Source organism: Staurois parvus, unplaced genomic scaffold (genome assembly GCF_062004578.1).
Source record: "Staurois parvus isolate SC_StPar_1 unplaced genomic scaffold, SC_StPar_1.0 ptg001302l, whole genome shotgun sequence".
Lineage (NCBI taxonomy): Eukaryota > Metazoa > Chordata > Amphibia > Anura > Ranidae > Staurois > Staurois parvus.
Window position 1 is genome coordinate 10,846,362 of NW_028319098.1, and position 21,791 is coordinate 10,868,152.

General features: G+C 41.9%; 1 protein-coding gene across 1 annotated transcript in view; it reads right to left on the minus strand.

The window, feature by feature from the left end:
- Window positions 1-1,978: 1,978 nt before the first annotated feature.
- The window catches only part of KCNB2 (potassium voltage-gated channel subfamily B member 2), a 317,344-nt gene continuing 297,531 nt past the window's right edge, over window positions 1,979-21,791 (minus strand). Inside the window, exon 3 of the mRNA XM_089661042.1 lies at window positions 1,979-5,169. Coding sequence (XP_089517168.1) covers window positions 3,058-5,169 — 2,112 coding nt within the window. The 3' untranslated portion in view covers window positions 1,979-3,057. The remainder of the gene's footprint in view (window positions 5,170-21,791) is intronic.

Genomic DNA, 21,791 nt, shown 5'->3' on the forward strand with positions numbered 1-21,791 from the left:
TAGAAATACACATAAATTTGATAATTAAAAAAAATCTTAAAATAATAGGTCTGATATGATCCCAAGGTAGCCCCGATTTTTCTCTGTTTCTTACATTTTGTACAGAGTAATTTGATCTGTGTTTATTGTGACCATCCGCTGTAAAAAGGAAGCTTTGCATTAAATGATCCACTTAGCAGTTACTGTATCTTAAATGACCACATTATCAAATTAGAACAAGGGCACAACTTTCTGTGAAGGGAATTTAGTTTTACGGTGTTCTGTGCCTTTAACTATAAGGGCTAATCACAGAGGAATTTGTAAAGAGCTCAAATCCCATCATAAAATTCATTGCTCTTGGTATTTGACATGCTGACACGTGATTGAAGTCTCCCAAAGCTGGCCATAGATGGATCAAAAATCATCAGGGACCAGTCGAATTTTGATCCATCTATGGCCCTTCCTGTTTGAGAGGAGTCAACCTAATGATTAAGGTGTCCGTTTATGGACCAGCGGTAATAGATCGCTGCTCAGTTCTCCGGCATTCTCGGAGAACACAGTTCTCCTGTGAATGCAGTTTATGAAGCAGTTCTCCGAACGAAGGGAGAACGGTCTCCAAACGTTGGAGAACGGTCTACAAACTCTGGAAAACGGCTCATTTTACTATAATCTCGTGAGATTACAGTAAAAGATCAGTTTACTAAGCAGAGGTAAATTATCTCTGCTTAGTTTTCGGTCCCTCTGATTCTCCAGCTCTGGGCTGGAGAATCTGGAGGGAGAACACAGATCTCCAGCGAAGGGCTGACATGATCTCCTGAGTGTCATAAACTGTGAATGACCAGAGAATAGCTGAGATCCGTTGAATCGCAGCTATTCTCTGTGTCATAAACGGACACCTAACTCTTTCCAAATGAGAATGTTGAGAAATTATGTTCGATCAGTGCTGAAGCTGTTGATCAGTGTATTCTGAGAGAAGAAGAGTCCTCGCTGTCAGAATAAAATAGCGCTGTGGGAAGGATTCCTCTATCCACCTCAAATGTGTGGATGGGGGCACCCTTTCATTCATCTGTGGGAAGATTAGGATATTTCATTCACGTAAGCACACCGTATACCTTGTTTATTTGCTAATGTTAAAAATCCTTAATTCTTGCATGAGTTTTTTAGATTCCGTGACCTACTACTCATCATCTATGAGATGATTACTGAGGAAAGCAGAAAAAAGGGCTATTTTAAATGACCAAAAAAATACCAATTCATGTTCAATCGAGACTTTGAAAAGTTACATGTTCATTTCATGCTGCAAAATTCCATTTCCACAACTGATTGATATTTAAACTATAACTTCAAAGCATTAAACATGTAAAACTATAACTTCAAATTCTGAAGCCTTGTAAAACTACAGGGACATTTTTATAAATCGGTGCATTTGACATATGCCACACTTTCACAGGCGGCTAATCATTCTCTGTAATTTAAAACAAATGTACTGGGAAGATTCACCTGCAGTGAATATTTGGTGACTGCCACATCAGTTGCTTTATAAATATCCCCTATATCTTTAAAAATAAATCATGCATTTTAATTAATTTATGCTAAGGTATGAAACGGCAAAAAGTAGACAAACATTTTCATTATATTTGGTTAGTTTAGCAGCTCCACATTTTGAAAGTACATCCTGCTTTTTAATTAGACTTCAGTTCTTGTATAGCCTAAGGTATATTAAAATATTTTGTGCTTAAAGTTCCCTTTACAATGATGATGTTAATTAATATATCATTTAAGAAATATTCCGAGTGGTCCCTTTACATTCCAATTATGTCGTTAGAAGTAATTCAACATTAAAACACTGCTTAGGTCTCCTAATCAAATACACCTAAAGTAAAATGATCTGAATGCTTAAAAGAAACTGTTTTGCTCTTTTTTTCATGATTAGCCATACCACATTGAACTTCTGTCTTTGATTCAATACAATGTAAAGATGCAATAGGTTGTTGGAATGTGCCAGACATAAGTGGTCTTTATTGGTAATGAAATCTATGTGGAAATGTTGAACCTGATTAGTCACTTATCCATGATCATAAAGAAAAAATATTGACTGGAAAATAATACACAGTAGGACATTAATCATGTATATTGCAAACTCATGGCAATTGGCACTATTTACGTGGCGTTCAATTACTGTACTTTGGGTAATCAACAGTGGGACATTATCATTGACAACGTTTTTGGCAAGTTAACACATTAAACATCAGTCTTCACACTAGTATTTGTGGTTGTTAAACCTTGCCTGTTTTTTTTTTTTACTTTATTATTTTTTAATAAGAAATGCAAAAAACAATCTTTTATGCACAGCAAAAATCTGCAGTGAATTATAGCACAAAAAAATAAAAAATATTCTCTTAATTGAAACCAACAAAGACCTCTCAACAAAAACATTTTACTTTAGTTGCATAACGATTCCAGTGTTGGTAAGCTTTGCAACACAAATAATCATCCAATGTGTTGTAACGCCAACCTTTCCGCCACCGGACCAGTTAAATGTAAGGTTGCAGTTTTGCAACATAATTTAAGTCTGTACAAATCCTCAAAGCAATATACTGTGAAGGAAGTACCTGTGCCCCAATTGATGGGCTCCATGTATATACCTTGTTTATCTATACTCCGTCTTCTAGCTAACATATATATATACACATATAGGCTTCCTTAAAGCTTACAGCACCTCATTTCCACCTGCTTTTTTCTTAATGCATGCATTGACACTTAATCCTTCCCTTTGCAAATGCTACATTGCCTTTAAACGCTCCAAAACACATCTACAGTCGTGGATTAAAGGATCAAGAATGTCAGGCTTTGCAATACACTGGCTCTTAAGAAGGGCTTTCATTATTACACACTGCTGCTGAGTCATTATATATTTTGTTACAAAAGGTAGTTCCTGAACTATTTAACTAAGCAGTTCTTCATGCCATGCAAAATTAATAGTTTATGGATGTCTTTGAGGCTTTTCCTTTTGCGTTCGCAGGCATTACCAACCTTAGTGCTTTTAAGAAAAAAAGTCTTTATTGCTTTTGCAACTAGTCACATGCTGGTCTCACGTGTCTGACAATAACCTGTTTCTCCAGTCTCTGAGTGAATTTCTGGGACAAATAGATGATTTTCTACTTTGCTTTCCTCCTGATTATTGTCCCGTTTAATGTCCTCTCCTGCCAGGTAAATGTCCTGAGTACAGTTTTGAGTGATGTTTTTCTGCAGGGAGACTGTATCAGTTTCTGCGGGTACACTGGTTCCTTCGTTCTGCTCCTCAATGCAGTTAGTTTTGATCTCCTCCTGAGTATCATGCTTTGAGCCACATACCTGCATGAAATCATCATCTTCTGTGTCTATTTCTGTAAAGCTGCTTCTCTTCTTTGAAGAAAGTGAAAAAAGTTTTGGATTTCGAGAAGGTGATATGGGAGGTCTTGCAAGTCCACCGGGTGATTCAGCTTTTGCCTGTGTGGGTCCCTCTGAGGAAGAATAGTCTTGCAAAAAAAGTGTGCTTAGCTGAAGATGAGTGTACAGTGGGTGTTCTATCGTGTTGGTCGGCAAGGTACTTGTAATACTTGCTGGATTTTGGAGAGCACTGCTTTTTGCTTGTTTTGAATTTAATCTCTGAGATCTTGATCTGAGAGGGTTACTTCCCTTCATGGAATCCTGATCACTTTCTACCTCATTATTGATCTGATCTTGCAGAAGTATTTTGGGGGTTCCAGAAGGTTCTGACAACTTATACTCAAATGTGACATCTTTTGGAGCAAAACCTGTATATTTTGAGCGTGGCAAGAATTGAGACACTTTGACTTCATGGCTGCCTTCTTCAGGCACAGTATATGAAGGGAACCTAATTTCTAGGTTACTTCCAGGAAATGGTGTAAGGGGGGATCGTTCAGCTTCTGTGAAGTCTGTTGCACAACTGGCAAAACTGTCAATGCTAGACACACTTCTCATATCTGTAATGATATCTTTTGGGGCAACTGATAGCTGGTTCCTCTTTGCTGACACATCCTCCATTTCTATTTCCTCCTCATATGCAGGAGGGATGACAGACTGCTCATGATATGAAGAATTAACACTAGGATGTGACTGTGCTTTTGTGATCTCATTGTACAGCTCCTCTAGCTTCTGGGCACTGAGATGCTGTGGGCTTGATGAAGAATTGTTTAATAGTTCCTGAGAGTCATGTTGACTGACCTCCTGATATTTATTGTCAAATGATTTATTTGAACTTGTCTCTGACATTGTCCTCCGTGCCCATTTCCATCGGCTTGGGGACAAATGATTATCATTACCTTTCTCTATTTTATTAGTTCCGTCTGCAGACTTATCTACAACAATATCGATCAATTCCATGCTGCGAGCAAATGCATCTTTGAGATTCATGGAAACAATACTTCCATTCCTTTTCGCTCTTTCAAGAGCTTCTCTCCTCTTAATTGCCTTTTCTTGCCGCTTTTGCTCTTTGTAAAACTCAGAAAAATTGTTTACTATGATTGGAATAGGCAGTGCAATCACTAAAACTCCAGCAATGCAGCAGAGGCCCCCAACTATTTTGCCAAGTAGTGTCTTGGGATAGATGTCTCCATAGCCCACTGTGGTCATTGTTATGGTAGCCCACCAAAATGATGCTGGTATACTTGTAAATTTTGTAGCATCTTCATCCTTCTCAGCAAAAAATACCAAACTAGAAAATATCATTATCCCCATGGCTAAAAATAATATCAGTAACCCCAATTCATTATAACTTCTCCTAAGCGTGAATCCCAGTGACTGAAGACCTGTTGAATGTCTGGCAAGTTTGAGAATACGCAATATCCTCATGATTCTGAATATCTGAACCACACGTCGGACATTCTGAAACTGAAGCACACTTTTGTTGGATTCTGTTAGGAAAATTGTTACATAATATGGCAAAATAGCCAACAAATCTATAATGTTTAGTGGCCCCTTAAAGAACTTCCATTTGTTTGGGGATGAAAGAAAGCGCAGGAGATATTCCATGGTAAACCAAGCTATGCATACAGCTTCAACATGTGCAAGCTGTGGATTGTCATTTAGTTGTCCAAACTCATCTGGTTCCTGCAAGTCAGGCAGAGTGTTCAATGATAATGCAATGGTTGAAAGCACGATGAACAGGATTGATATAATTGCCAAGATCTAGAAAAAGAACAAAAAGGAAAATATGTCAGCTGTTTGTCATATGTATTTTCAATGCATTATACGGTAGATTGAAGAGCCATTATACCTTTAATTTACAATATCATTTGAAGCTGTAAAATTAAATTGTCACTGCAGCTAATCTGAGACAGCTGAAGCCAAGGGAGTCCACACAGGTATAGGCTACAGCCTCTATGAGGTCTATGTGCAGACCCTGGCTCCCTGACCTGCAGATGTCCAGTATTGAGGGGAGATTATTTTAATATTCCTGTATTCTATGGATAAACGTGAAAGGGATAATGCACCTTTAGGTCACATAATTTTTTATCAATTATTTCTGAACCCCCCCCCCCCCCCCAAGATTTATAATTGTACACTTTGTACACCAGAATATGCATAAACAACTTTGATTTTTTAATGAAAAATAGATACATTTGAGGTTTTATTAATAAAATCACGTATATGCTCCTCTTCCACTGATTAAAAAGGTCAGTCCTGTAAATCTGTGAGATTGAAGACTTACATTTTCTAGATCTAACATTTGCTGCAGACAGATGATGGATATACATAAAGCAACCCTGGCAGGTTTAAAATACATTCAGATTAAAGGTCCCTGAAATGGAAGAACACTATACTCACTTCTACAGCTAAAACCTCCATAAACCTCTTTCACATCTGACGCTTCCAGGAGTATAGGATACCTTTGTCCTTCAACAAGTACCTTGGTTCTACCACTACTTCCCCCCCCTCCCCTTTCCCCTTACTGCAGAACTCAGTAGTGCTGTAGGGGTCTAAGAGTCGAAGGATGAAACCACAGCATGCAACCGGACACATTGGCATCTGACACTTTTAGAAGTGTAGAATACCAAAGCAGCTTATATAAGTGGAAGTGCTGGAATGGAAAGAAGACGGGTGGTAGCCACAGAATTCCAGAGCAGTGAGTATAAATGCCTTTCTGTTGCATGGACCTTTAATCTGGATTTATAATAAACTCGACAGGGTAGTTTTTAGACACAACTCTAGCTAAACTTTGTTATCTTATTTTGGATAGATTAGGAAACAGTTAGAGCTCCTGGTAGAATTTTTTTGCCATCTGTGTCCCTCTTGGCAAGATTTCCTTTCCCTTCATTTCAGGACAGGAAGTGGTAGGAAATGTCTCCAATGGGGCACAGACAAAATCCATTTTTAGGACAGGGAGGAAGGGATAGAACTTTGGACAATGTGTTGATTGCTGTCCGTGCCTTCTTGCCTGGGTGTCACAGGCACAATAGGAAAGGGGAACTCTCTCCAATTAAGTCACAGACAGGAATAACAATATAATGTAAATTTGAATTTCTCCCGCACTATCTAAAACTAAAAAAAATGTCTGGAAATGTTCAACAATAACCATAAAAAAAGAATAAAACATATTAACCATAATGTTCATATTTACATATTGTGGGATAGAAAGAACAAATATGTTGATAGGTACAAGGAAACGTAATGAATAAAGAGTCACTAAGGTCTTATTGTAATTAAAAACAAAACAAAAGAAAAAACAGTGCCTTTCTGAAAATAGCACATTTAGCATAGTAAAGTACGTTCCAATTTTCCATTAAATTCAGCACCAATAGACTCTATTACTACAGCATATAACAGATCAAACCCAACTGGTTTAAACCTGTACAGATCCAGCAAAAGTAGGGAGTCTGTAGAAACATAGCTTACATGTACAGAGATTAATTGCATTATTTACATGTATTATTGCAGCCTTGTGCCTGCTGGGGAAGCTTAAAACTCCGCAGCAGCAGAATGCTAAAATATAAATGGCAGATCAATAGCGTCTACCGGATTTGTAAAGTTTAATAACAGCAGCACATACAGAAATATGACTAAGCATTGTAATAATATAATTAAATGCAGCGGGTTTCTGGAGTTAGGTACACGATGTTAGGAAGAAATTAAAAAAAAAATACTACTGGAAATATAAAATAGATGAAGGTTAAAGAAGAGCTCTGTCATATTGACGCCTTACTTATAAAATATCCTATGCAACTAATCTTTGTTCTGTGTCTCTCATGCTTTAGGGCTCATTCAGATGAGTGATAAGTCCCATCCTCTCTGCAAAGCCGGTAGCAGAGGAGTGTGCATCCACCTCGGAGCTATGTGCAGGCAGCCAATAGAAGTGGATGCACATGCAATGGCTGCATGAACACAATCGCATGTCAAAATCTGACATAAGGGCAGGTGTGGGTGCATGGATCGGAATGCACAGTGTTTGCTTCTGGATCCGTGTAGCTGCTCCTGTTCGCATGTCAAATTTTGGCATACGGTTATGTATGTGAGGCTGCTACATGTGCATCTATTGGCTGCCTGCACGCAGCTTCAAGGTGGGTGCGCACACCAACGGCTCTGCACAGAGGATGGGACTATTCGCCTGCCTGATTGAGCTCTAATTTCTACTTGTAGACATAAGAGTGGGATCTCATTTTGTGAATAAGCTATTTATTTTCTAAGTAGTCTGCACTGAGACTGCTTTACTTAAGGATTTGAAAATGTTAATGCAAGAAAATGTTTGAAGAGCAACTTCAATTACCTATAGCACCCTCTAGTGTGCTAATAGTGTTAGTGTAACTGTGTGAATCTGTAATTAGGTCAAGCTACTGCAGGTCAGGCTGGGTCACTCAGCGAGTTGGGTCTCTATCGCCTCCACCTGGTTTTGGAGGACCATAGAAGCTTCCAGAAGCCAATGGGCGGAAGGGGTGGAGAACTAAATCTGTATGTTTATGGGAGTATAACCAATCCCAGGCTTGGAGGCCCTGCTAATGTGGTGAGGCTAACCCATAAATATGGGAGAGTCAGACTAGCAAGGAAGTCAGGTGGAAGATGGAGTGCCGAGGAGGCTGTCGGTGGCCTGGGAGGGGTCCGTTAGGTCCAGGAGGGCTTGGCGTCCAGGCTGGGCACAGGCTTGCTCAGAAAGATCCATTCAGCATCACAGTATGAACAGGATCATTGCCTGGCAGCAGTGGGAGCCAGGAGGACAGAGTGAGTACATCAGCACACCCAGGGATTCACAAGGGGAGAGACTGCCACTTGTAACAAGCTTTCAAAGGACAGCGTTGTGCTTAATCCTTTATCCTTGTCTTGGGAGATCTTCAGAGCAGCCAGGAGGGCTGGTAGTATCTGCAGGCTGTGGAACTGGGAGCAGTTCCACAGGGGAGAGGAGATACCTCTGCATGTAGATAGACTAAATCTGAATATTTATTTGCTTAGAGTTGTTTCAAATACTAATGGGCAGATTTTCTAAAACTGGTGCACACAGAATCTGATGCAACTGTACATAGTAACCAATCAGCTTCTAATTTCAGCTTCTTCAACTAAGCTTTGACAATAAAACCTGGAAGCTGACTGGTTACTATGCACAGCTGCACCAGATTCTGTGTGAACCAGATTTAGTAAATCTCCCCGTTAATATCTTAGCAGTTTTCATAGATGGGCTTTGCACTCCCTCCTCCTTTCAGATCAACCTCTACCAGTATCTAGCGGCTGGTTTGATAGGTAAAGGTGACTCTCGAGTCATAAGGGGAAGAAATGTGCCAGTTTTAGTATATTTCCCCCAAATGCTCCAGAAAACAAACTAATATTCAGGTAGGTTTTACATCGATTTTCTCTATGCTTTCCAAAGCTAAAAAAAAAAAAAGCCTTTGTAGGCTTCTACTTTAAAGGATAAGTTCAACTTTTGTAACTTATTACAAAAGGACCGGCACCTGCTCCCCCCCAATCCCATGTAGTTACAGCTATTGGGAAATATTCTCCCTCCACTAGCTGTCACTAGCTGTTTTTTTAAAAAAAAAGTGGCTGTGTGGGGCTCTGCCTGCCTGGGCGCATCACTTATTCACAGTATTCTGTGAATGAGAAAACTATAAGTTCCGACAGCCTTTGCGGCTGTCAGCTTGTAGTCCTAAATGAACTACCACGGCACTGTGGAGCGCTGTGGAGCATTGTGGTAGTTCACTGATTCTTCCTGTCAAAGTGTATCTGCTTGCCCGTATGAGGTAGGAACACACAGATACACTGACAGGTCTGCAGGAGTCCTGCATGGTACCAGCGATCTACTGATTGCTGGTACAATGCTTTCCAGGCTCCCAAAACAAAAGATACTAAATGCACATATTTTTTTTACCTGCAAAAAATGTGCATTTATTATTTTTTAATAAAAGTAAACTTATCTTTTAAAAATCGGCCCATACTATTTTTAGCTCACAGTGGTTCCTGTGATGACCAGTAGATGGCACTGGCCTATTTTACTTACAAAAGGCAAAAAGGTTGACATTGTTTCAAAAGTCAACAGAATCTCACGAATGTACTAATAACCAAAGGATAAAACAACAACCTTCAAGCCTTAATATATTTATCAGCATGCATTGATTTGACTTGCTATTATAGATTTGCCCAAGCATTTTAATAAAACAATCAATAAATAAAGCAAGCCTTCTGGACTGTATTCTGAATATTGATAAAAGAAGCAGCCTTGTAAATGGCAAACAGAAAACCCCAGGGCTTTGTTCTTCGAGCTGTGGATGTGATGAAAGTGTTCCCCTGGGCTGCACACCAAAAGGAACAGTCTCACCTGGCAGCTCGGCATATGCTTTGTTGTGTTTGCTTGTGCAAACTAACTTTACATATCCATTCTTACCTCCCCACCAATTTCCCAGTGAAATCATCTGTTTGCCTACTAATGCGTAAATAAAAAAAAAAGAATTCATCAATTGCTTCTGATGCCTGCAAAGGATGCAAAGGATAGGAATTCCCTCTGAATCAGAGTAAACTAATAAACGTATTTGCTATTTTAATAAATCAATGCAAAGAGCAGAGATGATGTACAACCAAACAATTCATTGAAATATAGTAGAATAAATGAAATATGACATCTAGATGCCATGGGATGTTGTACTTTTCACATCTCCATTGCATTCTGTTTTGTCTCTCTTATTAAATGACTAATTGTCGTCATACATGCTTTGATAAATTATCTATTTCTTTATCACTCCCGATAGGAATAATCGATCTGGAGGTGGGTGAATGTAGATGCAGAAAAAACCATCTGAATGAGCTCTTAGGGTATTTAGCACTTGAACTAAATAAAGAAGTATTTTAAGTTCCCCAAAACCTCTTTGGATATTTTAAGTAAATTGAGACCAATGTAAAAATCTGATTTTAACAAATCAACCAGTATATTCAGATAAAGAGCAATAATGCCTATTCAAATTAGCCATTAAATAACCTGTTCCAAGGACTATTTCTAAACTGTGCATCGGTATGTTATAAGAGAATTCCTGACAAGGTAAAGCCTACCATTTGCCTTTTATTAAGAGGCCATTGCCAGCCTCCTTTTGAAAATATTAGTATGCTGGCTGTGTCTGATTTCATTATTTCTGGAACAAACATGCAGAAAATGAAATTCTTAGAAATATCTTCCTTCCTTACTTGTTCCAGGTCAGTGAAAGGTTAAAGCCAGAGCATCAAAATGACAGCCATACATCCAGGACTAATAGAAGGCCAGCAATGGTAGCCTGAATAGTTTTCTCCTGACAGACTTCCTTTAACCTCCCTGGTGGTATTCCCGAGTGTAGCTCGGGGTAAAGTTACAGTACCACAAGTGGTAACCCCGAGCTACACTCGGGAATACTATGCGGCGCTGCTCCGCGATCCCTCGATCACTTACCTTGTCCTGCGCTCCCGCGATGTCCCTCCTGCAGTGTCCCCAGCAATGTAATCCAGCGGATGCCGGCATCTGTCATCTGGGTTCCGTCCCCTGCAAGCGTCGGGACGTACGGGGGACGGAACAGCGGGAAATTTGAAAATGACAAAAAGTGACATTCACTAAAATCACTAAAATTACATAGTAAAACATTACTGTATCAAACCATTTCACATATATTTTGTCCCTAGTGCTTTGTCCTGTGCCCTGCCTGCATTTTTACTGTTCTTTCTGCCTGGAAACTGAGAAACGTCCATGGCGTCCAAAAAGCGTCCCTTTAGATCAAAAGTTTTAGACCAGCTAGAGAACAGCGATAGTAAATCAGAACCACTTGCAGAATTGAGGGATAATGATTCGTGGGGGAAATTCGTCATCAGACACTGAAAATGATTTTGCGACTTTGCTCAGTGATGTGCGAACTTGACGCTATATTTCAGATTTCAGTGTTTTTGGTTTGATTATATTATTGAATTAAATTTATTATTATATTATTATTTTTTATGATTATTTATTAAATTATAATTTATGATTTCGTGTTTCGAGTTCTATCCTACCCGGGATGTTTACTAGACTCTTGTTCGGACAGATTTCAGTGAGTTATTCCTAAAAATTACAGGCCTTCAATAAAAAAAATACATATTTCCATGCAAAAAAATTTACCGCTTTGAGCACTGCAGACCGCTAGGGAGGTTAAATGATCTCCCAACAATATTACAAAAATTTACATTCAGATGCTAGATCAGGGGTCTCCAGCCTTTCTAAACAAACAGCCAATTTACCGTCCTTCAGGCTTTAGGAGGGCCAGACTGTGGCCAGTGGGAGTGGTGCCCCATCATTGGTGACAGTTGGAGGAAAAGTGTCCCGACGACAGCATCTGGCCCCTGGGCCACAGTTTGGTGACCGCTGGGCTAGATCAAATTATATTGTGTGCAATAGCTAGTTGTCTCTGCAAACTCACAGAAGCAATATAGTGTTTTAGGCATGTTTCTGATTTTGTGAAAGGACCAAACGTGTACATAGTAGTTGTAATTTTTCATCCAAAAGGCCGAAGCATTCAAAACAAAAACTAGACTCTGTTAAATAGCTGTAGTGCTTTTACGACTGAAATTTGTGATGTGTCTAATGTTGTCTTTTAAGACTACAGCTCCCGTTTGTACCAGCAGGATTATACAATATTTTGATGATTGACTTCATTTAAAATGAACGGCAACTAGCTATGGGTACATCACATGGTGTAATAATCCCAGTTCTATTTGTGAATTCAATAGCACAATAGAAATGCTATTGTTTCACTCGGCATGCTATAAGCCATTGTGCTTCAGTTCTACCCCTGTAGTGAATCATTACAATGTAAAGTGGTTCAAGAGAGAAAAAAGTACATAGGTTTAAATGTTGCCGATTTCCAGACAAACTGATTTATATTCATACAAGCTCTAAGTGAATTCTGATTAATATGTTTCCTCTGTGATAAGTGTATTCTTTATAACGGTAAATTCAAAGCCTGTTGCCACTTGGGCTTAGTCATTTTGTATTGCTGTGAAGCTTTTTTTTTCCTATTTCAACATCCTTTTAAATATTCTCTATGCAAACAAGATGTTTGAAGCTGTTCTTTGAAATGTTTTGTGTGAATTTTAACCAGATTCTATTCGGAGGGAGCAGCACTCATTTTATTACCAAGAGTAAGAGATTATTATTACTGATACAAAGAGCGAGGTTCTTACCGCATTCTGCATGAATCGTATATAATGCAAGAATTTCCTGCTTTTAAACTGAATGAATTCATAGAAAAAAATAACATAAAGAAAACTGCAACGACGAATGCCAAGCCTCAGACTTTCTATTGTTTCATTTCCATTGTCCAACTTCATATTGAGGGAGAATTGTTCACATTTTTGTGGTAACATTGGGACTAATGATTCCAGAAATGACTTATAACCATTATTGGGTGATACCAGACAATTCCTGGCTGAATATTTGTAAAGCAAGCAAGAGTGGACTGTTGCTCATTGTTAGGGTCTCTCAACTGGGGTTCTGTGGAACTCTAGGGTTTCACAAGAGGTCCAAAGGGATACCTCCACTGTTGCAGTGAGTACATTTCCACCCAACAGTGATTTAATTCTCCCCCTGCAGCTACTGCTTATTCACTACCACCAAGGGATAGTCAATAAGCCCAATGCTAGTCTAGGTTCCTGACGTCATACTGCAGGAAGCCGATGAGAAAAGCAGTTTGACTTTTGTATCAAACCTGCGTGGCTTGGGGTGCTAGAAAGACATTGGTCAGTGCTGATAGGGCAAGGCTACAGACCAGTGGCTGGTGAGGAGAGCGCATCATCCCCAGCCATGAATTTCCTGAGGTTGCTTGGCCCCCTGGAAGAGATCTACAACTTCATTGCCAGGCTCCGATGCCCAAGATAGAGCAGTTATGATGCACGGTTCCATGTGTGCCTGGGAGAGAGAACATCTTGACTAATCTGTCCTGTGCAATCCTATATACATATCAAGCAGTCTTTGCTACTTCTGAAGACCAATGCAAAATTTAAGGATTTCCCCTTAGCACCAATGCAATTTTTTTCCCCCTTATCACCAATGCAAAAGGTTGTACTAAACACCAATGCAAAAAAAAAAAAACTAATACATGTGCCGGGAATGTAACTATCACATTTGCTGGTACTCTCAACCAAACCGTCAGACCATCAAATGGCTGGTGTCATAACTGATCACATGTGCAGCATCATTTTATTTTTATTTTTATTTCAGGTACTTACAGTTGTGTCCAAAATTATTCAACCCCCACTGAAATTGAGTGTTTTGGCCAGTTTGACATTGCTTTTGATCATTCAGTCATCTTGCTTACATTTACATTAAAGAGGCACTTGTAGGTCAGACAAATATAACATAACAGTTATAATGAAATAACCACAAATGTCTTTTCTGTGCTCACAGCATTATCAGTTTTATTCAACCCCCAAGTGACATTCAATCTTAGTACTTAGTACAGCATCCTTTTACAGTTATAACAGCTTTTAAACGTGAAGCATAGCTTGACACAAGTGTCTTGCAGCGATCTACGGGTATCTTCGCCCATTCTTCATGGGCAAAGGCCTCCAGTTCAGTCACATTCTTAGGCTTGCGCACTGCAACTGCTTTCTTTAAGTCCCACCAGAGGTTCTCAATCGGATTTAAGTCTGGTGACTGCGATGGCCACTCCAAAATGTTCCAGCCTTTCCTCTGCAACCATGCTCTAGTGGACTTGGAGGTATGCTTGGGATCATTGTCCTGTTGAAAGGTCCAACGTCTCCCAAGCCTCAGGTGTGTGACGGACTGCATCACGTTTCCATCCAATATCTCCTGGTACTGAAGAGAATTCATGGTACCTTGCACACGCTGAAGCTTCCCTGTACCTGCAGAAGCAAAACAGCCCCAAAGCATGATTGACCCTCCACCATGCTTCACAGTAGGCAAGGTGTTCTTTTCATCATAGGCCTTGTTCTTCCTCCTCCAAACATAGCGTTGATCCATGGGCCCAAACAGTTCTAATTTTGTTTCATCAGTCCACAGAACACTATCCCACAACTTTTGTGGTTTGTCCACATGGCTTTTGGCATACTGCAGTCGACTCTTCTTATTCTTTGGAGACAGCAAGGGGGTACGCCTGGGAGTTCTGGCACGGAGGCCTTCATTACGCAGTGTGCGTCTTATTGTCTGGGCTGAAACTTCTGTACCCACATCTGACAAATCTTTTCTCAGTTCCTCAGCAGTCACACGGGGACTTCTCTCCACTCTACGCTTCAGGTAGCGCACAGCAGTCGAAGTCAGCATCTTCTTTCTGCCACGACCAGGTAGCGTTTCAACAGTGCCCTTTGCCTTGAATTTGCGAATGATGCTTCCTAAGGTGTCTCTTGGTATGTTTAACATCTTTGCAATCTTCTTATAGCCATTGCCCTTCCTGTGAAGAGAAATCACCTCTTCTCTTGTCTTCCTGGACCATTCTCTTGCCTTCACCATGTTTGTAACCACACCAGTAAATGTCTAGAAGGAGCTGAGTATCACAGTCATTTTAAAGCTGCCTAATTGGTGCTTATTATGCTTGATTGCTGCTCGGTGACATCCACAGGTGTTTTCAATACCTGATGGAAAGCACCTGTATGAACCTCTGTTCTTCAGAGTGGTAGTCTTTAAGGGGTTGAATAATTGTGGCAATGAAGAAACCACATAAGAACCATTTACTACTGTATTACATAAACAATTGATGTCATTTTAGTTGCATTTGGGTAGTTACAACGTCCTTGTAGGATTTGATTCTGAATACAATTCCAAATGTACACTATAGTCCCTAAACCCCTTTACAGCATTGGGGGTTGAATAATTTTGGACACAACTGTATATAGTGCTGTCAACGTACGCAGCACTTTACATATATATTATACATTTACATCAGTCTCTAACCCTCAAGGGGCGTACAATCTAAGGTATCACGGCAGTTAAAGATCAAAGAGAGACTAAGGTGGCAGCTTCCTCAGCTAAAAAAGATAGGAGGGTTTAGTTCTGCTTTAATGTGGAGTTATTCTTTTCTCAAAGATAGTCAAAGATCACAACAAAGACTCTAAAGTCAGGTTTCAGTTCATTTCTGAAAGCTTAGAAACCATCTGATTGTTCACAATACAGGGCTGGCAGGCTGACAAGGTTTTAATGCAACAGAAAGTGATAGGGAAATAGCTAAGATTTCAAAGCCTATGTTGTGACCTTTAAAAAATAATTTCTACCAAATGCTTATAGATACAGAGATAAATGAGAGCTTGTGTTAAAAAGCTTCTATTGTTTGTTCAGAATGCGTACATACTTAGTGTGCATGATCTTGACACAGGTTCAATTTAAGGTGCCCGTTAAACAAAGGGTAAAGCCATTCACATCTTACTGTTGTTATAACAAGTAGATCACATTTTCTTGAACATTTGATCACCTTGCAAAACAGCAACCACCAATTTCCACAGATGCCCAATACATTCTAGCCATTACCCTACAGCTATGCCTGACAAATATAAACCAGAATCTCCACAAACACAATAAATCCTCCAACATGTCAGACATTGTTTAAAAAATAACTAGGATTATTAATACATGTCATACATTTCAAGACTGAATCTTTAGGATCTTTAATCACATCTTCATGAAAATGTCCTAAAAGTCAAGTTATCCTTTGTTTCATATATAGTATTTACCTTCATTGTAATGATGAGTTAATTCACATGACTAACTATATGTGTGTGCATGCACATATGTGTACAATGTGTGTATATATATATATATATATATATATATACACAAAATTTCCAAAACTGATTTCAAATTTTATGCATGTAGATATGCTTAAAAGTTTAATCCAATTCATGTAACTAATTCTACTGACAAGCACTCTCTTAAAGAAAAACTTTACTTTCAGGACATTTTTATTAAAGCCCAACTTCAAGCTCTATGCCCCCCACCATCACCACCACCACCACCAAATTGATCCCTCTCTCCCACCTGTGGCCCTCACTTGCAATTTATTTTTATAATACTTCCCTCTTCTTATGTCTTTGGGCCACGCCTTACATTACAGGGTTCTCTTCCTCTTTGGGCCACGCCTTACATTACAGGGTTCTCTTCCTCTTTGGGCCACGCCTTACATTACAGGGTTCTCTTCCTCTTTGGGCCATGCCTTACATTACAGGGTTCTCTTCCTCTTTGGGCCACACCTTACATTACAGGGTTCTCTTCCTCTTTGGGCCACACCTTACATTACAGGGTTCTCTTCCTCTCCTTCAAGCTGGGCGTTCCTTATGGGTGAGAAAGCATGCACCCGTACACTGTGAACGAGGAGTGCCATGAATGAGGACTCCCTCAGGAGGTGGGGCCCTGAACTCACACTATATGTTCAAATCCCTAGGTTTAGTAAACATTGTCATCATTCGATTTGGAAAACTGAGAACATGAATAAATGTAATTAAAGTGTTACTAAATCCATTCACTATATCTGGTCTCTCACAGTACACAGAACATGGAAATGATATTATTTTAGTAAGTATAAACTGCTAAATACCTTTCCTAATCAGCAGTATATAGCAGTCTTGTGACTTCTATCAGTGTCTGACAGAGCACTGGTTAAAGCTTGTAGGAGGGGTTTTCATTCTGCTCTGACTGTCCTATGAGTCTGCGTAACCCCTGACCCTCTGTCTGGACGGTGCTAATTTGCCCTGTGGTGATCAAATGCACTCTCCCAAGAAAAAAAAAAACCCTCTAGCAATACACACCAAACTGAGCATGTGCAGCTTGCCCCCAAGGCTCTGTTCTATCAGCAGATGGATTGGGGACAGTAGAAGAAGGGGAGGATCAGAGAAGACAGGATCAAATGTCCTTTTTTCACAATGTGGAGGATTAACCACATAGGTTCCACAGTCAGTATAACAAGCATGCTTTACTGCATATACAGACTGATTTTACTGTTGTGGATTTAGTAACACTTTATAGAGAGTTGTTTAACCTAACGAATAATGTTTTTGTGTTTATCCAGTGCTGAAAGTTACACAGTCATGCCAAAAAGCACACCCGGGTTGAGGACCCGACTTTTCTTGACTGCGGTTAGGCAGCCCAGCTTGGAAACTTCATTAAACTTTCTCCTCTCATGAGCTTCATCCTTGCCAGTACATGTGCATGCTATACAGATGCTTGACCGCTAGTGCTGCCCCACCCTCATCATGTATGGGCTGCACTGTACAGGGGATGACAAGAGCCTGTACCAAATCAAATTCTAATACAGTAGCTGCATTTAAAAAACATTTAATGACTTTTACTACATCTACTAATGAAATAATAAAATAATTAGTATTTTTCCTGTCTGGGATTGAGCTTTACTAAAGACATTCACATCTAGACATATTTGTCCATCTAGATTCTTTACAGTTCTCTCTCTTATTTTCTTATGTAGTGCACCCCTGCAGAAGCCACTCTTTGGTAATCCCTCGGGAGTTATTCTTCTTTCACTGAACTGAGTGGTGTAATACCTTGACCACTCTGACACACCCTTTTCACAAAGAAACCACACTAGTTTAACTAGTTCCCGGGACTCTCTTTGATCCAGGTGGGGGTCATATGATGTTGGATGTCCCTTGGAGACAGCCGATGATAGATCTGTGTACCGCCACATTGCCAGTACCATGTGACCACTGTGACCAATCACAGAAGGTCACATGGCAATCATAAACAATGGATGGCTTCCTTTCATGCCACCCATTGTATACAACGGTGTCACTTGCTGCGATTGGTCATAGTAATCACATTACAGACTGGGCCAATCACAGCCTGTGTCCTGTGATTAGCTGTGGCCAATCACAGCTAATCACAACAAAGATCCTGAATGAATTGATTTCATTCAGTTAAATTCTTGTTTATAGCAATGACATTCTTTGTTATAAGCAATCATAATATTGAAAAAAAAATAACTTCTCCAGAGTACCACAATGTTACTATTAGAGATGAGCGAAGAAATGAAAAATTCGATTCGACTGATTCGGCGAATTCGTGGACAATATTCGATTCGAGTCGAATAAATTCGCTGTGAATTTAACTTAAAAAAGGGTGTTTCTAGGCTTCAGAGAGACTTAATATTAGTGCAGAACACTGTACCTTTAATTTAAATGCCCTTGGAGTCTGCTGGGGAAGAGAAATAATACTGTCTGTCAGTATGACATGCAGATGAGTGCCGTCGATCTTAGAATCACTGCACACTTCACTCCTTTGGCCAGTCACGGGGCCAAAACCAGTGTTTGGAGCCACAGTGTGGCGGTGGAGGCAGCAGCAATGGGAGGCCATACAGCAACCTATGACAAAATGGAAACCAGCAGGAGCGTGAGGAGACCTGAAAGTGGCACATGGCAGAGTGGGAGCAATGGGAGGCGGTACAGGGACCCAGGTCACACTATGGGCCCAGCAGCAGCGTGACCAGGCGGTACGGGGGCCCATGGCCGATATGGGGCTTGGTGGCACCTATGGAAGGCCTGTAATCTGCCAGCAACCTATGACAAAATGGACAACCGCAGGAGTGTGAGGAGATTTCAAAGTGGCACATGGCAGAGTGGAAGCAATGGAAGGCCGTACAGGGACCCAGGTCACACTGTGGGACCAGCATCAGCGTGAACAGGCGGTACGGGGGCCCATGGCCGATTTGACCTCATTCATCCCATAGTCCTGCCGACTCACGAATAGCGTGGCCTCCTCAAAGGGCCTGAGCAAGCGCAGGTGTCACACATGAGCTGCCAATGGCTGACATCTAAGTTACACAGGGAGTACCTTTATCCGCTTTTAACATCAGGAAATCTGTGATGGCCTTTAGCTGTTCGTAAAGGCGGTCTAACATATGTAGGGTTGAATTCCACCTTGTTGCAACGTCACAGCATGAGGAGTCGGTACGGGGGCCCATGGCAGATTACATGTCTGGCAGCAGCTATGTGAGGCCCGTAATCTGCCTGCACCCTATGTCAAAAAATTTAACACACCAGCAGTGTGAAGAGACCTGAAAGTGGCACATGGCAGCAGAGTGTGGCGATGGAGACAGCAGCAATGGGAGGCCGTACAGGGACCCATGAGAGACTCTGGACTTGGCAGCAGCATGAGGAGGCGGTATATAGGGGCCCATGGCAGATTAGGGGCCTGGCAGCAGCTATGTGAGGCCCGTAATCTGCCTGCACCCTATGTCAAAAAATTTAACACACCAGCAGTGTGAAGAGACCTGAAAGTGGCACATGGCAGCAGAGTGTGGCGATGGAGACAGCAGCAATGGGAGGCCATACAGGGACCCATGACAGACTCTGGACTTGGCAGCAGCATGAGGAGGCGGTATATAGGGGCCCATGGCAGATTAGGGGCCTGGCAGCAGCTATGTGAGGCCCGTAATCTGCCTGCACCCTATGTCAAAAAATTTAACACACCAGCAGTGTGAAGAGACCTGAAAGTGGCACATGGCAGCAGAGTGTGGCGATGGAGACAGCAGCAATGGGAGGCCGTACAGGGACCCATGAGAGACTCTAGACTTGGCAGCAGCATGAGGAGGCGGTATATAGGGGCCCATGGCAGATTAGGGGCCTGGCAGCAGCTATGTGAGGCCCGTAATCTGCCTGCACCCTATGTCAAAAAATTTAACACACCAGCAGTGTGAAGAGACCTGAAAGTGGCACATGGCAGCAGAGTGTGGCGATGGAGACAGCAGCAATGGGAGGCCGTACAGGGACCCATGAGAGACTCTGGACTTGGCAGCAGCATGAGGAGGCGGTATATAGGGGCCCATGGCAGATTAGGGGCCTGGCAGCAGCTATGTGAGGCCCGTAATCTGCCTGCACCCTATGTCAAAAAATTTAACACACCAGCAGTGTGAAGAGACCTGAAAGTGGCACATGGCAGCAGAGTGTGGCGATGGAGACAGCAGCAATGGGAGGCCATACAGGGACCCATGACAGACTCTGGACTTGGCAGCAGCATGAGGAGGCGGTATATAGGGGCCCATGGCAGATTAGGGGCCTGGCAGCAGCTATGTGAGGCCCGTAATCTGCCTGCACCCTATGTCAAAAAATGTAACACACCAGCAGTGTGTGAGGAGACCTGAAAGTGGCACATGGCAGAGTGTGGCGATGGAGACAGCAGCAATGGGAGGCCGTACAGGGACCCATGAGAGACTCTGGACCTGGCAGCAGCATGAGGAAGCGGTATATAGGGGCCTATGGCAGATTAGGGGCCTGGCAGCAGCTATAGGAGGCCCATAATCTGCCAGCACCCTATGTCAAAAAATTCTACACACCAGCAGTGTGTGAGGAGACCTGAAAGTGGCACATGGCAGAGTGTGGCGATGGAGACAGCAGCAATGGGAGGCCGTACAGGGACCCATGAGAGACTCTGAACCTGGCAGCAGCATGAGGAGGCGGTATATAGGGGCCTATGGCAGATTAGGGGCCTGGCAGCAGCTATAGGAGGCCCATAATCTGCCAGCACCCTATGTCAAAAAATTCTACACACCAGCAGTGTGAGGAGACCTGAAAGTGGCACATGGCAGCAGAGTGTGGCGATGGAGACAGCAGCAATGGGAGGCCGTACAGGGACCCATGACAGACTCTAGACTTGGCAGCAGCATGAGGAGGCGGTATATAGGGGCCCATGGCAGATTAGGGGCCTGGCAGCAGCTATGTGAGGCCCGTAATCTGCCTGCACCCTATGTCAAAAAATTCTACACACCAGCAGTGTGAGGAGACCTGAAAGTGGCACATGGCAGCAGAGTGTGGCGATGGAGACAGCAGCAATGGGAGGCCGTACAGGGACCCATGACAGACTCTAGACTTGGCAGCAGCATGAGGAGGCGGTATATAGGGGCCCATGGCAGATTAGGGGCCTGGCAGCAGCTATGTGAGGCCCGTAATCTGCCTGCACCCTATGTCAAAAAATTTAACACACCAGCAGTGTGAAGAGACCTGAAAGTGGCACATGGCAGCAGAGTGTGGCGATGGAGACAGCAGCAATGGGAGGCCATACAGGGACCCATGACAGACTCTGGACTTGGCAGCAGCATGAGGAGGCGGTATATAGGGGCCCATGGCAGATTAGGGGCCTGGCAGCAGCTATGTGAGGCCCGTAATCTGCCTGCACCCTATGTCAAAAAATGTAACACACCAGCAGTGTGTGAGGAGACCTGAAAGTGGCACATGGCAGAGTGTGGCGATGGAGACAGCAGCAATGGGAGGCCGTACAGGGACCCATGAGAGACTCTGGACCTGGCAGCAGCATGAGGAAGCGGTATATAGGGGCCTATGGCAGATTAGGGGCCTGGCAGCAGCTATAGGAGGCCCATAATCTGCCAGCACCC